The sequence below is a fragment of the Polypterus senegalus genome, chromosome 1 (assembly GCF_016835505.1).
Source record: "Polypterus senegalus isolate Bchr_013 chromosome 1, ASM1683550v1, whole genome shotgun sequence".
NCBI classification, from domain to species: Eukaryota; Metazoa; Chordata; class Cladistia; order Polypteriformes; family Polypteridae; genus Polypterus; species Polypterus senegalus.
This window is the reverse complement of record NC_053154.1, coordinates 127627080-127643774: the sequence shown is the minus strand read 5'-3', so window position 1 is coordinate 127643774 and position 16695 is coordinate 127627080. Positions and strand designations below refer to the sequence as shown.

At 35.2% G+C, this 16695-nt stretch overlaps 1 protein-coding gene across 3 annotated transcripts in view; it reads left to right on the top strand.

Moving 5' to 3' along the window:
* Nucleotides 1-16695, top strand: part of LOC120531795 (neprilysin-like) — a 132716-nt gene that overhangs the window by 102149 nt on the left and 13872 nt on the right. For all 3 annotated transcript variants that reach the window (XM_039757545.1, XM_039757553.1, XM_039757562.1), the window contains exons 18-19: nt 11977-12096; nt 13475-13608. In XM_039757545.1, the coding sequence (XP_039613479.1) occupies nt 11977-12096; nt 13475-13608 (254 nt within the window). The remainder of the gene's footprint in view (nt 1-11976; nt 12097-13474; nt 13609-16695) is intronic.

Sequence of the window (16695 nt, the reverse complement as noted above, 5' to 3'; positions counted from 1 at the left end):
TTTAAGCCAGTTCTCTGTAATACCACGAATGCCATAATACCTGATTGTGTAGTGACCCGCCATGAGTGGCAACAGATGACAGTTAATCCATTCTGTATGAAAACAATTGAACATTCCTTATTTTATGGAGGCAGTCTGTTTCTGACTGCTTTCTGCCTTACTTTAATCCTCTATGGCTTTTTGTGTTTGAACGAGCAGCTCTTCCGATGAGGTGTAACAGAGCTCCTTAAATGGTACCTCTTGACTGTGGGAATATTTAATATATCTCACTTTACCTTCCTTATAGTCACTTACATTTGCAATGTAGATGTAAGTAAGCCTTTAGATCATCGTTGCTCACCCTGTGACTTCTTCAAAGTTTGTAGCTTCTCCCAAGAGGCAGTAGAGATGAGCTGACACTGATGCTTGCAATGACAGCGGCCTCTCATTTATTTAAAAATCCATTTGGAAACTTCTAGTCGCACAGATTTCTACCACACCACAGTATACATTTTTCACAGGATTATATCATAATTGTGCATCAATCAGCGCAACTAAAGGTGCTTACATCTGTTAGAGACAGGTATTTTTGCTTTATAACAAAGGGGTGCACAATGCTGTGAGTGTAACTAAAGTTCCATGTTTTTAACTTTTTGTTATATGAATTGGTGGCACAATTATAGCACCGCTGCCTCACAATAAGTGTTGAGTGCTCCCTGCACATTTCCCCTGTGTTCAAGTGGGTTTCCTCTGAGTGCTCCTGTTTCCTTACACAAACCAAAGATATGCAGGCTAACTGAACTGTTGTTGCTACATTGGCCCTTGTATGTGCATGGCAGTGTATGTGTATTCACCCTGTGATGGACTGGCATCCTGTGTAGGTGTTCTTCCTGCCTTGCACCTGATAAATGCTGGGATGGGCTCCAGCTGCTTCAGAACACTGCTATAGATAAGTTTGTTGGGAAAATGAATAGATGGATTTTATGTACATTAATAACAGCGCCCCATATGTTTAAAAATCTCCATTCAAGTAAAGTTAAGTGACTGGAATTTCATGCTGCAGACATCTAGGCAAAACGGAAAATTGCAGAAAGTTCCTCTTTTTGTGCCACCTTACCATATAAAAGGAAAATTATCACATGCTAAAGATCTGAGTTCTGTAGTGTAAATCTCCAGTTGTTCCTCAAGGTAACGTGGCTGTGCATTTAAATTATTATTAAAGTTTCTAAATACACCAAGCACAGATTGCATTTTCTTGCAGAATTCATCATATTTATTATGTACAATATGTTTGAAGGTGGTCTTTTTAAATTTTTTTTTCCTTTATTAATCTTATTGCAATCCATACAAAGAAATCAAGTTTTTACAAAAAGAAAAATTGAGTTAAGAACAGATCCAACCCCACCCCTGAGAGAGAGAGCAAGCCAAATGGCGTGAAATTTAAGGCTTGTAAACATACCTAAATAAATAAATTCTCTGTGCTTTATGAGCTTATTTTAAAATATTACTGATTAGATCCTGCCATGTTTTGAAAAAAGTCTGTACGGATCCTCTAACTGAGTATTTGATTTTTTCCAATTTCAAATAGTATAACACTTCGGTTTCCCACTGACTTGAAAGAGGAGAGTTTGGGTTCTTCCAGTTTATCAGAATAAGTCTACGTGCCAAAAGTGTAGTGAATGCAATCGCAATTTGTTTGTCTTTCTCCACTTTAAACCCCTCTGGAAGAACCCCAAACACAGCTGTTAATGGGCTAGGAGGGATTGTGAGTCCAAGGCTACCTGAAAGGTAATTAAAAATTTTGTCCAGAATAATGTTGATTTGGTGCAGGCCCAGAACATGTGACCCATTGAGGCTGGGACTTGGTTGCAGCGTTTGCAGGTTGGATCATGCCCTGGAAACATTTTGAGAGTTTTAATCGAGACAGATGTGTTCGATATTTAATTTTGAGTTGTATAATTGTATGCTTTGCGCATATGGAGCTCGAGTGAATTCTCTGCATTGCTACTTTCCACTCCTTTTCTGATATATTAATTGAGAGATCTTTTTCCCAGTGTCCTCTTGGATCTTTGAAAGGGAGGGATTGTAAAATGATTTTATATATTGTAGAGATGGAGTCTAAGTCCTTGAGATTGAGCAATATTTTTCCAGCATGGATGAGGGTGCAAGATGAGGAAAATCTGGAAGGTTCTGTTTAACAAAGTTCCTGATTTGAAGATAGTGAAAGAAATGTGTAGCTGGAATGTTAAATTTGGAATGTAATTGTTCATAGGATGCAAAGACATTGTCTATATAAAGATCTCTAAGCAAGTTAATTCCAAATTTTTCCAGATATTAAAACTGCATATGTTTGTGAAGGTTGAAAGAGGTGGTTCTCTTGCAGAGGTGCCACAGATAGAAGCTTCTCCGTCTTAAAATGCTTTCTACATTGGTTCCAGATTCTAAGTGAGTGGAGCACAATTGGGTTATTTGTATATTGCCGATAATGTGTGTTTATTGGAGTACAGAGCAAGGAATACAAAGAAGTACTGCAGGATTTTACTTCTATTGCGGTCCAAGCCTGTGTATGTTCTTCTATTTGTGTCCAGGTTCTTATCGCCTGTATATTTGCTGCCCAGTAATAAAACTGGAAGTTAGGTAGAGCCATGCCGCCTTCTGCCTTTTGTCTTTGTAGGGTCGCTCTTTTGATGCGTGGATGTTTTGAATTCCAAATAAATGAGGTTATTGTTGAATCTAATTGCTTAAAGAATGATTTATTAATGTATATTGGATGTTTTGAAATAAAAAGGAGCTTAGGAAGAATATTCATCTTAACAGTGTTAATTCTTCCAGCTAGTGTGAGATGAAGGGTTGACCATCTATGCAAGTCTTGTTTAATTTTTTCCATGCAGATGGCAAAATTTTGTTGATATAGAGCTTTATGTTTACTTGTGATGTTTACCCCTAGGTATTTAAACTGTTCTGCAATGATAAAAGGTAGGGTGTCTAATCTAATATTATATGCTTGAGAATTCACTGGAAAGAGTACACTTTTATTCAGATTAATTCTGAGACCAGAGATCTTTTGAAATTCTGTGAGTGCTGCTAAGACTGCAGGCACAGAATTTTCTGGGTCCGATATATACAGTACCATGTCATCTGCATTTAATGAAATTTTCTGTTCCAGTCCTTTTCTGCTAATCCCCTTTATCTGATCAGTATTTCGACAATGTATTGCCAGTGGTTCAATGGCAATCGCAAACAGCAGCAGTGACAAGGGGCATCCTTGTCTAGTGCCACGTTCTAGTTTAAAGTAGTCTGAGCAAATGTTGTTGATGCAAACTGAAGCTTTTGGGTTAGTATACAGTAATTTAATACATGCACAAATGTTCGGGCCAAACCCAAACTTCTCCAATGTAGTAAAAGGTATTTTCATTCAATCATGTCGAATGCTTTTTCTGGATCCAATGATAATAATATTTCTGGGGTGTTTGATTTAGTTGGTGAGTATATTACATTAAATTATGTCGGACCCTAATAAATTCAGTTTGGTCTTGTGATATTACCGAGGGGAGCAAATAATATGAAAAATAACACCGCTGCTAGCGGAGCTCCACTTCAGACGTCCATCTCTCGCATCGGACAGGACCAAGACTGTTACAATTTCTTAAAGCTGCTACCTTTATGCCAAAAATTTGGTATATTGACCTTTTTTAGTCCAACAATTGTTTCCCAGATATTCTATTATGAAAAGCTTTTCTTGCCATCACACACAATTGCATCACCCTTAATTGCACTGACAAGGATGATTCTTGTGGGTTAGAAAAGTCATTGTTCAGTTTAAATTATTGCTGAACTAATGCATAAACATTATGCAGGAATGTATACAAACACATGATATTCTTTATGCTACACTTTCTAATACTGACTATACTGAATTAAAAGAGTAATGTAAGAATAAAGACATGAGTAAGACAAACATGTGAACTGTCACTGCTACAACCTAACTTGTGTAAAGCTATGGTTGTTTGCCTTCAGTGTAGCAATATTTTAAACAGAAATATATAAGCTATAAAGACCTGTACATTGTGGAGTAGCGGGTCCACAGCCCAGATCAAAAAGGGCAGTTTTTTAATAGATAATCACCGCACTCACGGCTTATAGAGGGGGCATGGTAATGTGGCCGGATCGGTTCCTGGGTGTTTCATGATGCGGGCGATCCTTGCTTAAGTGCACAGGTGAGGAGTCGTCTTTATCCGTAATTGATGCCAGGAGCTGCTAATCACCACACCTGATCCACGTCCCCGTAATATATATTAGAAGCGTGAGGCGGATGGAAGGGGAAGAAAAGAGCAAAAAAAAAGAACAGAGGTTAGAAATGAGAAGAAGGCGGCAGAGAGGAGAAAGCTGGTGTGTGAGAGCAAAAGCAGGTTTATTGACAGTAATGCAGCTGGAAGTAGAGCCCCGAAGGAGTGTTTGGCCAACTCTCGGGTTGGGGGGCCTGGCAGATTGAGCTGTTTGGAGGAGCTGGAGTGACCGGCAAAGGAGTCTACTGGCTATTGAAGGAAGCGGCAGTTGAGGAGGCTTTGGAAGTATTGAGCCCCAGCATGAGCGCCCTGGCTACTGGGGAAGTAACTCAAATCTCGGTCCAGCTGGAGCCCCACTTAGCCAGGGATCGGAAGGCTACCGGGCCAGAATTGAAGGGAGCTGCATTTGCAGGTAGGGCGACTCCCCTGTTGCAGGGCCTTTATTGGAGAAACAGGGGAGCCGCCAGTAGAAAGAAGTAAGCACCAGATTTTTAAGAAAATAATTGCCTACAGCAATTGTTTTTAACCTCGTTTTTAATGGATGTATTTATTGGATTTCAACCTCCACCTTTTCACTTGTTTTAAAGAATTATTTATTTTAGAACTATTTGAGACACTGCACTATTTATTTGGACGCTGTTTTTGGTTTTGTTGATTTTAATAAAAGCACTTTGCGCACCATCCTCGTTGTTGATGCTCATCAGAGACATTACTGACGGTGTCGGGTTCGAGAACTCCCCAGAATCTAGATGGAAGCATGAAGCAAAACCCCCATCGTCACAGACATAGACACAAATTGATGGATATACAAAAGCCTTGTCTGCAACTGAAATAAAATCTTGTTATACTTCCTTACATGTCCTGCTTTGTGCCCCAGTAAATACAAATTATTGTCAATATACCAATAATCCAATTGTCCATCAATTTGGAACTAATGCAGGAAAGACTTCAAGGCAGAGAAGCTTTTATCTTTTGCACCACTAAATGATAATCACATTTTTCTACCCTCTCAAACCTGATTCCCATCAACACAATTATTCTACAACTTGCAAATCAGAAACTTAGCTGGAAGGAACCAGCCCAATTTTCCACACCTCATACCTTTTTCTGTTACAGAAGAAATTCTGATCAGTCTTGAAGACTCAGACAGCATCACAATAATATATAAAAACATATTAAAGTCTCTTCCTTTCAAAGGTCCTAAAGTACAGTGGAGAAAGGACCTTTCCATGTCAGTTTATTTATAGAGCACTTTTAAAACATCAGTAATGCTGTAGCCAAAGTGTTTTACATTACAACATACAATAAATATAAAATAAAACAAATCGAATAAAATACAATAAAACACAATGCAACCAGCAGTAAATCAAAACAAACAAATGACTAAGAGAAGGGTTATAGAAAGCTAGAGGACAAAAATTTGTCTTCAATCTAGTTTTAAACAGTTCAGTTGAAGGGGACTCCTTAATGTAATAAGGTAAAGAATTCCACAGATGAGGTGCAGCAGCTGCAAAAGCCCTGTCACCCTTAGTTTTGCACTCAGTATGAGGATCCCCAAGAAACAACTGTCCAGTAGATCTAAGCTGGTGGTAAATTGTGTAAACACACAATTCAGATAAATATGCAGGAACATACCCATGTAATGATTTAAAAAGCAGAAGCAAATTTTTAAATCAATTCTAAAGCTAACTGTAAAGGAGCAAAAATTGAAGATATAGAGGCAAACTTTTCTGCCCTAACCAAAAAAACAAGAAGCAGCATTCTGAGCCAGCTGCAACCTGCATATTATGGATTTACTGATCCCAGAATGCAATGAGTTACAGAAATCAAGCTGAGAAAAGATGAAGCATGAGTAACTTTCTCACCCTCTGAGATTAAAAAGGCTTAACCTTGGCTAAAAGACAAAGCTGGAAAAAGCAATTCTTGACTGCAGAATTAATCTGTTTCTCAAATGAAAGGTTACTACTAGAAATAACTCCAAGATTCTGAACTTGAGATTTGCAAAAGTCCACAAAAGAGCCAAGAACTTCAAAACAAATTTAAGCTTTGGCTGTAGGACCAACTATATCAGCACTTCTATTTTATTTTGATTTAGATCAAAAAAATCAGCCATCCTGGATCTTAGTTCTTTAAAACAATTGTGCAACCAATTTATTGCAGAATTGTGTGTCATCAGCACAACAGTAAAAAGAAACAATAACTTACTAAAGATAGCTTCTACGGGATGAAGATATGTAAAAAATAAAACAGAACCCAAAATGTATCCCTGAGGAACACTACATTTAACAGCAGCAGTAGATGAAAAAGAGGAATTAAAAGTCACTGAAAAGTATATACAAGTAAGAAAGGACCTGAACCAGTTAAGACTTTCATGTTTAAGCCCCACCAAATGCTCAAGATCTTGTGATGCAGACAGGTCAAGGAGGACAAGGTCTGCTGCCCCACCTGAGTCAGTAATATGAGAGATACTTTCAGGAGAGCCGTCTCAACACCATGATAACATCTAAAGCCAGATTGGTAGATCTCAAATAAATTATTGGAGTTAAGATGATCAACCAATTGATCCTAAATAATTCTTTCTAACATCTTAGGCAAAAATGGCAATTGAGAAATTGAGCAAAAATTATCTAACACTCCAGGATCTAACTCTACCTTTTTAAGATAATGTCGCACCACTGCATGTTTAAAAAATGAAGGCACAACCCCACCGCTGGTAGAATCTTTTATAATATCCAACAGTGCTGGGCCTAGGACATCAAATGCTTCTAGTAAAAGACATGGTGGAACAACATCAAGAGGACAAAAAGTAGGTCTTATGTATGTATGTCAATAGTACTTTTTAGCTATGATAGTGAAACAACATCAAAGGAGTCTAAAATAATGCCATAATTAACAACCAGAAGTACATAGTCAGTTGCAGACATAGAGTGAGAGAAAATGCTCACATGAATGAACAGTAATATTTAATCCCATTTCTGAATGGGAGTGAATAGCTTCATTAACACTAAAATCCCTGAAGCCAATGAAAAACTCGTAATCCAGGCCCACCTGAAATCCCTTTGCACCTCTCCATCAGCGTCTTTTGTTTTGTATATGTGTCAATCAGCACAAACAGCCTGCTATCTCATCCCCCCTTCAATGGAGCTCACCTCGGGCAAAAAGCTCTCCCAGCTCAAGTCAAGGCTCCTTATCTGCGTGTGAGGTTCCAGGTGTTGAATGGGTAAAAAATATATTATCATTTGGAATACATACATTTATTGTGTGTTCCATGTCTACAGCAATTTCTGTAAATGTAGGATGAAATGTGAGGCAGGAATTGTTGAACACATAACTAAAAAAGAAATGTTTTTCATATTTTAGCAATAATTGACAAAATGTAGACATGAAGTGTATAATGTGTGAAAGCTGAAGTCCAAATGTCAAATAAACACTTTCGCAAAAGATACAGGTGGGTTTTTATTCAAGAATATAATCATAGAAAAAGAAATCCAGTTATGGTACGACACTGACATGACATGACAGCTTGGGGGGTGCAGTGGTAATAACTGCTGACTTGTAGTCAAGAGGACACTGGTTCGATTACGAACGCAACCCTTTTGAGTAGTGAGCTGCTCTCATTGTTACTATTATAAATTAAAAATATACATTTGATTTGTGTCTGTAACAGTTGATGTAAATTTATAGTGCTTGTAAAAGTTAGTTTTTTTTATTCAGTTTTATTCTCTCAGTTACGTTCATGCTCTCCTCACATGAGGATGACAGTTCTACATCGGAGAAAGAGAACATAACCCCTCTCCACAAGAAACAACCAATCACACATAAGAACAACACAGCTTCGTCAGGCATAAAGACGAAAGGTGTCCATTAGAAAAGATCACAGATAGTCACTCAGTAAAGCAGGAAATAATCTTGAGAAACTTTTGCTGAAGTTTGCTGAAGTGTTGGAAAAGGAAATAAAATGTTTAACCCACTGTCATGCTACAAAATCCATATCAGATATGTTTATAAATATAAGTTGGTTTTTGGGGTGGTATGGTGACAGTGTGTTTAATGCAACTACTTTATCACACCATGGATTTGAGTTCAGATATTGTCTATATGGAATTTATACCTTAAGTTACAAAACTGCATATATATAAAATTTCTTCTGTGTTACACATGTCCCCTTTGTTTGAGCTTTGTTTCCTCATGTCAGAAACTTCTGTATTTCTCTGAATAATTTATCCACATTTGATTTTCTGGAAATCTATTTATTATTTACTTTTTTATTGTCTTTTTGTTCATAATATCATTATGTGCGTCACTGTATCCGATAGCTGTGGTTGTATTGTACATGTGACAGTTATTCCAGGTTAACACCATGTACTGGTGTTATGTAGATTTTTCATAAGAAATAAAAGACCTCCCTATTAAATTGATCTTGAAGTCCACCTTGAAAGCTCATCCATAATACCCTAATTCAGTACAGTCCATAACACACGTCGTTTTCACTACATTAATTGTGTTGGGCTACCTGCCATTATACCATCTTCAAGGCCAAGATATTATTATGGATCACTGGCTGAAACCTGGGTCTGTAAAAAACAAATATAGTTATGATAAGTCACTGCTTCCTCAAATATGATTTTTTATTTTGCTCAGTAACTTAAAGTAAAATTTTTTTCTGTACCATCTGTGAAATAAAAATAAACACATTCTTTTCTCATGAAGAGCAGACCTTGATGGTTACACCTTCCCATAACTTAACTTTACATGCTGACTCTAATTTAACCTTTTGTGAGTGTGCAGTCCTTGAACCTGATCTGCTAGAACAGGCTTTGGTTCAATTTGATATGATGTTATGGTAAGGGAAGCTCTTACATGAGTTCTTAAATGTTAATTCAATTAGCCTGATAAAATTCAATAAATGTAATGCTAAATTGAAGTCCTAAAACTAGCTTTCACACACCATGGGAAATACACAATTTCAAATCACTACAAATCACTCTGTAACACTTCCCACTCTTTTTTGATTGCAGGCACTTTATTTTCTTTCAGTTCATATCACAGTTCTAATATTAGTACAAGCATAAAGGTTGTCTTATTATAGCGCAGCATCTTTTTTGGAAATGAGCAACACGACCAACAGTGTAGTAATTTCATGCAGGTCACTGAAGCCATTTAGAGTGAAGCCACCTCTGAGGGACCGCATCATCTAGCATGTGCTGCAGGTGACTGCTGAGTTGATGTAAACTCAGCATTAAAAAACAGGTGCAGATGGAGAGACTAAAATCCATTTAAAGACAGCAAATCTAAGAGATGGAGTACAATAAAATACCATACCATATTTATTTGTTGAGCGCTTAAAAACACAGCATTACAACTGACCGAAGCGCTGTACAGTTACAACAAGCAGGACTAAAAGCAAAATATTAAAAACAAACATTAAGAGAGAATTAAAACAGAGATACTAAAAACAGGTCAGGGGATCAAATAAAATAGAAGAAAATAGCAAAAGGCAAGTGGAAAATGAAACAGGTTAAGAATTAAAAGCCAATGTGAAGAAGTGCGTTTTTAGACAACAAATATCACAGAATGAACACAGGATTCCTTGTTATGCCACAGAGGAAATATTATTCGTTTATCCTGGATGGGCATTTTAAGTGCATGGATTTCAACTAAATAATACCCAGAATATGCTGCCAATAGGGTATGTTGCTAAATATTACATCGTTATTTCAAACATGAGTCAAATTAGAACATTATTAGAATTTAGAATATTTTTTATATAATGCAGTCATGTTTGTGTTTTCATATTTAATATTAAACTATATTCAGTGACCATTTGATTAGTTCCAGGTTGGATAAGGGAGTGGAGGCAGGACCCATCCCGGCAGTACAGGGCATAAGGCAGCAAATTGCCCTAGAAGAGATATCAGTCCATGGTAGAGCAAATTCATGAGCCATTTTAATATTGACAGTTAACCACATCTGTAAATCTTTAGGGAAGTGGAAGGAAAAGTGGAGGAAAACCCACAGACATGTTGAGTGCATGAAAACTTTCCACTGTCAATGGACAGGCATGTGATTCAAACCCAGTAAACATCAACAAAGGGAAGTCAAGTTTCTCAGTGCCAGTGCTCTGCTTCTATCACAGTTTTGCAGACATTAGATTAGAGCCTGTTTTATTAGGGAATATACAAGTGACGTTCAAAAATTTTCCTTACTTTTTTTAACTCTGTTTATTAACTCTTTTCTCTTATCTGTTTTCTACATAGTCACGTTTGTTGGCGATGCAATTTTCCCAGATTCGTACCAACTTTTTAATGCCAAATTACTACTCCTCCTGCCTTCACTGTTTCCAATGAAAATATAAAAGTGCAGTTTTTAAATGTCCCTCATAAAAGAAAAGTAGTAATGTACATTAAAGAAGTACTTTAGACATACAGTATTTATACAGCAACCTTTATTTTGTAAACCTTACAGAAAAAAAGTAAAAATAAATTTAAAATAATGCAAAAGTATATAACACAAGATGAAATGTGATGATTGCTTTATATTTTCATTTTTTAATGTCATTTTAGTATTCTTTAAATGCAGTGTACAATATAATTTTGTTATTTTTTTCAAATCAAAGTAATTTGGTATACGTTGATTTTCCATTTAAAAATGTATTCTTAGGTGGGCAATTTTTTTATACATTAAAAACAAATACTCTGTGGTTTTTTGTGTTTAAACATGGGCATTTTTATTTATCCTCTAAATAAAAATAAGTCTTGATTATATGGAATGTTATACTCTTCAACTAAAATCTATTAAAAAAAAGTCCATGGCACTTGTCCAAACTAAAAAGAAAAGCCTCAGAACATACCCAATAGAATGTTTTTGTGCATTAATATATGTGTTGAGATTGCTCACGTATTGCGGAATAGCATATGTGCTTTTCATCTCCATGGCCACTTTTCACCCACAGGTGAGGTTTTGTGTAACTCATTTCATGAAAGCCAACCCAGTCATCAGACTCTAATATAATTGTCCTTTTGTGCAAAAAAATGGTGGATCAAGAGAAAACAGGCAAACTAAAAAAAAGGCAGAGCTTACAGCAAGGTTTCAACCAATTTGTGCAGCATCACCTACATCTCATATACTTTAGATAAGATGAAATTAATTAATAAGGCTAATAAGCTTTGTAAACCAAAAACTGCTATTCGTAATATAAAGCACAACTTACAACAAAAGCTGTAGTGCTATAAATATGCTATAACAGAGGAAGAAATAAAGGAGGTATTTTTTAGAGATTCTGGGACCTTGTCTTAATTTTTTATGCCTTTGAGGATCAATAGTAAAAAATCCATTTATTCTTGCTATTTAGCTAGCTGTTATATTTTCATCATAGACTGTAAGTATGGAAAAATAAGTGCAAGTACAAAATCGAATTGTAAAATAGGTAGATGTAAAGTATGTCTTGTAAATATTTAATTGTCATTGATTTTTCTTCTCTTTATAAACTCTCCTGCGTTTCCTTTCAATATTCTGTGGAATATGATTATCACTGGGCCAAAAGGCCATTTCCGAAGTGCATCTGTAATGAAATGGGTGCCCTAAGATGACAAGTGGGATATTATAGAAAGTGAAATTATACTCTAATTTCTTTGAGGTGTCTGTAGCCACATCACATAAAATTGTGTGATAATTAGATCCTATATATTTATAATGTGCTTCTTTATCTTAGTTTTTCCAGCTGGAATCCTTCAGCCACCCTTTTTTGGTAAAGGCCAGTCCAAATCTTTGAACTTTGGTGGTATTGGCATGGTTATAGGCCATGAGATTACCCATGGCTTTGATGATAATGGTAAGTATTTGTAGATCTCTTTCATTATGTTTGTCTTTTGTTTTAACAGTTTCCTATTGACCAGGCCACCCAGCCTTTGATGGCTGTGATTTAAGCTTTATGTATTATAAATATGAATAATATTTCTAAAAGTAATTGCTTCTAGATGTGATAAATGTTACAGCGTATTGTCAACTGCATTATAATTTAACCCGATTTTAAATAAATGGTTTGGATGATAGATTTGAATGTTAGTAGTATTTTACTATAAATACATGTAATAATATAGATGTATTTATTCTAACAGGGTATTTGCTATAAGAAATGATTGGCAATTCTTGGTCTGCTGTTTTTCTTTGGCAAAATTAAACATGCCTAAAACCACTACTCTTTATATAAAAGAAACTCTTAATTATCATGGATAATAGGGGGATATCATGTATAATTCATAATCATAGTATATTGATAAGACATGGTGGTTTCCACTTTAGTGTCTTTCTTCTCTAGGTTCACCTGTGGAAATCTGTCTTGCCCAGGATAATTCCTTCCTTATCTCTATATGACTTTACCATTAAATCATGTTATATCAATTTTTTTTCCTCTCAGATTTTCCCCAGTTTACTAATACAATCCACAATTAAGAAAAAACAGATTTAAAAAATTTTCAATAATTTGTAAAAACAGGGTGGTCAGATTTTTTTTTATCACAACATGGTATATGTTTTCTCTCCTGTTTATCAACCTTGGTATTAATCTGCATATTGTTTGTTACATGTTTTTTATTGTGTAGTTAAACATACAAATTTGATCACAAAATAAAGGAACACTCATAGAAATGTGTGTTAGTCTGACTGACGGAATAATTGTTTAAACTGCTTGAGTCAGCATAAGAAGAACTAGGGAAATTTGTTAACAGTTAAAATTAAGTTTATTCAGCCCGCCAGTCTTTCCAGACATATTTCTGTATATTATATTAACCCCATTTTTGACACAATTTCATACCCTACCTACCTGGAATGTGATCTCTTTCTGAATTGCCTTTCCCAAGATTACTTCACTTTTTTTCCCTACAAGGTTTTTTTGTGGAGTTTTTTTCTTGTCTTCGTAAAGAGTCAAGAGGTTGAATCCTCTTCGTTAATTTTTAACAATGGCAAATCAAAAACACCTAGTAATAACCATTCTGTGAATATTTGCTAAACAAAACTCTTCATTTGGTATTTTTGACATGCTGTATATTGTAGATATCTGATGTTAAACTTTTATGCATCATGTAGGTGCCCTTAACTATTATATCAATATGCTCTTGAAGATACAGCAGTGTGTCTGTATTCAGTGAGTTATCTCTTACCTAATACTGATAGAATAAGTCTAGGTTAAAGAAACTTTTTTTTGCTTACAGGTAGAAATTTTGACAAAAATGGTGATCTAACTGATTGGTGGAGTCAAAAATCTGCAGAAAACTTTAAAGATCTCTCCCAGTGTATGGTCAATCAATATGGAAATTTTACTTGGGACCTAGCAGGTGGACAGCATGTGAGTTTTAATTTATTTTTATATATATATATATATATATATATATATATATATATATATATATATATATATATATATATATACATATACATATATATATATATGTGTGTGTGTGTTTGTGTGTGTGTCATTTTTTTTTTCAAAATAGCCTTTATTTAAAATAATATAACAAGTACCACTTATTATACATTGCCATATTTTAAACTACTCAAATCTGAAGCATGCAATAAATTTCTCTTCTCTGTCAATAAAAATCCTTCATGCCTTACTCTTTTTTTTTTTTTATTTATTAATTTTATTACAATCAATACATAGCAATCAAGTTTTTACAAAAAAAAAAAAAAAGAATTATGCTAAGAACAGATCGATCCCCACCCTTGAGAGAGAGAGCAAGCCAAATGGTGTAAAATTTAAGGCTTTTAAAAATACCTAAATCAACAAATTCTCTGTGCTTTATAAAATCATTTCAAAATATTACTGATTAGATCCTGCCATGTTTTGAAAAAAGTCTGCACAGATCCTCTAACTGAGTATTTGATTTTTTCCAATTTTAAATAATATAACACATCGGTTTCCCGCTGACTTTAATCATAAACCCTTTACTATTTTTATCTGCCCTTCATTTAATAACGGTTTAATAAGACTAATAAGGCAAATATCAAAAACAAGTTCCACCATCATGTAATTGCACGACAATTCATTGACATAAGACAAATATTTGCATCAAAACTGATAAAGTGATTTGACAAGTTTTGAGTAAGCTTCTGAGAAAGATACTGTAACAAACTATTTCGTTAATCAATGCAAAGATTTTTCAACTTCATTTTTCTATGGTTAGACAACTACACATTAGAAAAATGGATTTTAAAAATAATGAACATGTTTAAAAGGTGCATTTTTGATACAGTAGATCACTTTACCAGTACAACTGGTTGGTTTGGGCTCTCATTTCACAGTCTGGAATCTGTGGTCTTATCTATCACACATTAGAAGTGGCAAACATAATGGATACTGCAAGCACAGTATGTTCATTTGTTTTGCAGAGTTGTTTTTCGTGCTTGTTTCCATAATTGAAAAAAGGAAGTGCTAATCTAATTCTTGTTTTAACTGAAAATGATACATGTCTATTTTTTTCCACAGAAAATCTGCCTGACTCATTATTTCTTTTAATAACTAACAATGAGACATTCTATTGTCAACTAACCTAGGAAAAGGTGCATTAGCATGAATCTGAAAATCACTAAACACATTTGTTTGTTACAAAAGGCCCTCATTCTGCATAGCAATCACCACTGTTTCGAGAAGAATAATTGTTCCTGACATGGAAAAAACTGTGACAATAGTGTTCAAAAAAATAAGCTGAATGCCACTTTAAAAATGATGGAAATATGATTGAATATAGAATAACTGCAAGTTTTAGGTAATTAACACTAGAATTACCAGAGCCTTCGAAAAAACTCGTAGATCCGTCCCACCTTAAATCGCTTCTCACCTCTTTATCAGCGTCCTTTGTCCTGTAAATGTGTGGATAAGCACCAAACAGCAGGCAGCCTACTATTACATCCCCCCACCCTACACAGTTTTCTCAACTCAAGTCTATTTTCCTGCGTGTCAGTTGCTTAGAGTTGTATAAAGTGAGAAGTCAAGCAAAATGACACCTTTTATAAATACTATATCGTTATTTGGAACACATGCATTTCATGTGTGTTCTGTGTCTACAGCAATCTATATAAATACATCGTTAAAACAGAAATGTTTTTCATGTTTAAGTAATAATTGACAAAATGTAGACATGAAGTGTATAATGTGTGAAGCCTGAACTCCAAATATCAAAGAAACACTTTCACAAAAGGTACAATATAACAGAACAAGTGCGCTTTTATTCAAAAATATAACTGCAGGAAAAAAAGCTGCGTTAGCATGCAACATTGACATGCGTTTACTATGACTGCCTTTATGGCGCAACGTTATCAGCTGCTGATTGGTAATCAAAAGACCATGAGTTCAATCCTGCACGACTCCATTTTGAGAAGTGAACTGCTGAAGTCACAAGTATACTGTGGAAAGACGCTGTAGGAAGTAAGTAACTAAATCCAAAACATAACAAAACTAGTGCGGTTTTATTCAAGACTATAACCAAAGAAAAAAGAAAGCATCAAGTCACAAGTACACTGCAGAGCTTCCTGTGTTTGAGCAACACGGGCATGCTCAAAAAATACACGTGTAATGCCACTAAAAGTGCACGCACAGACTTTTTGATTACCAGTCAGCAGCTGATAACGTTGTGCCGCAGAGGCAGTCATAGTAAACACATGTCAATGTCGCATGCTAACGCAGCTTTTTTTTTCTGCAGTTATATTTTTGAATAAAAGCGCACTTGTTTTGTTATATTTGTACCTTTTGTGAAAGTGTTTCTTTAATATTTGGACTTCAGGCGTCACACATTATACACTTCATGTCTACATTTTGTAAATTATTAAACAACGTTTCTGTTTTAACAATGTGTTTACATAGATTGCTGTAGACATGGAACACACATGAAATGCATGTGTTCCAAATAACAATATAGTATTTATAAAAGGTGTCATTTTGCTTGACTTCTCACTCTATACAACTCTAAGCAACTAACACGCAGGTAAACAGACTTGAGTTGAGAAAACTGTGCAGTGTAGGGGGATGTGATAGTAGGCTGCTTGCTGTTTGGTGCTTATCCACACATTTACAGGACAAAGGACTCTGAGGGAGAGGTGAGAAGCGATTTAAGGTGGGACAGATTTTTGAGTTTTTTCGTAGGCTCTGGTAATTCTAGTGTTAAGCAAGGTGGAAACTTCCATGTTTACATTTTAAACACTGCATAAAAATAACAACTAAAGCTAATGATTACAAACATGCAATAGTAAATCATGTTGATATTTCAAATGAAACATCTGTTAAAAAATAAGTAATTATAGAAAGAGGAAGCGAAGAAACAGAATTTACTTGAAAGTTTGTGGAGGCTTTAATATAATTTGGGAGTCTGCATTTCCTTAAAGTTTTCTTAGGCCATTAGCAAATTTCTATTTTCTTGTATTGTTTATTCGTATATAA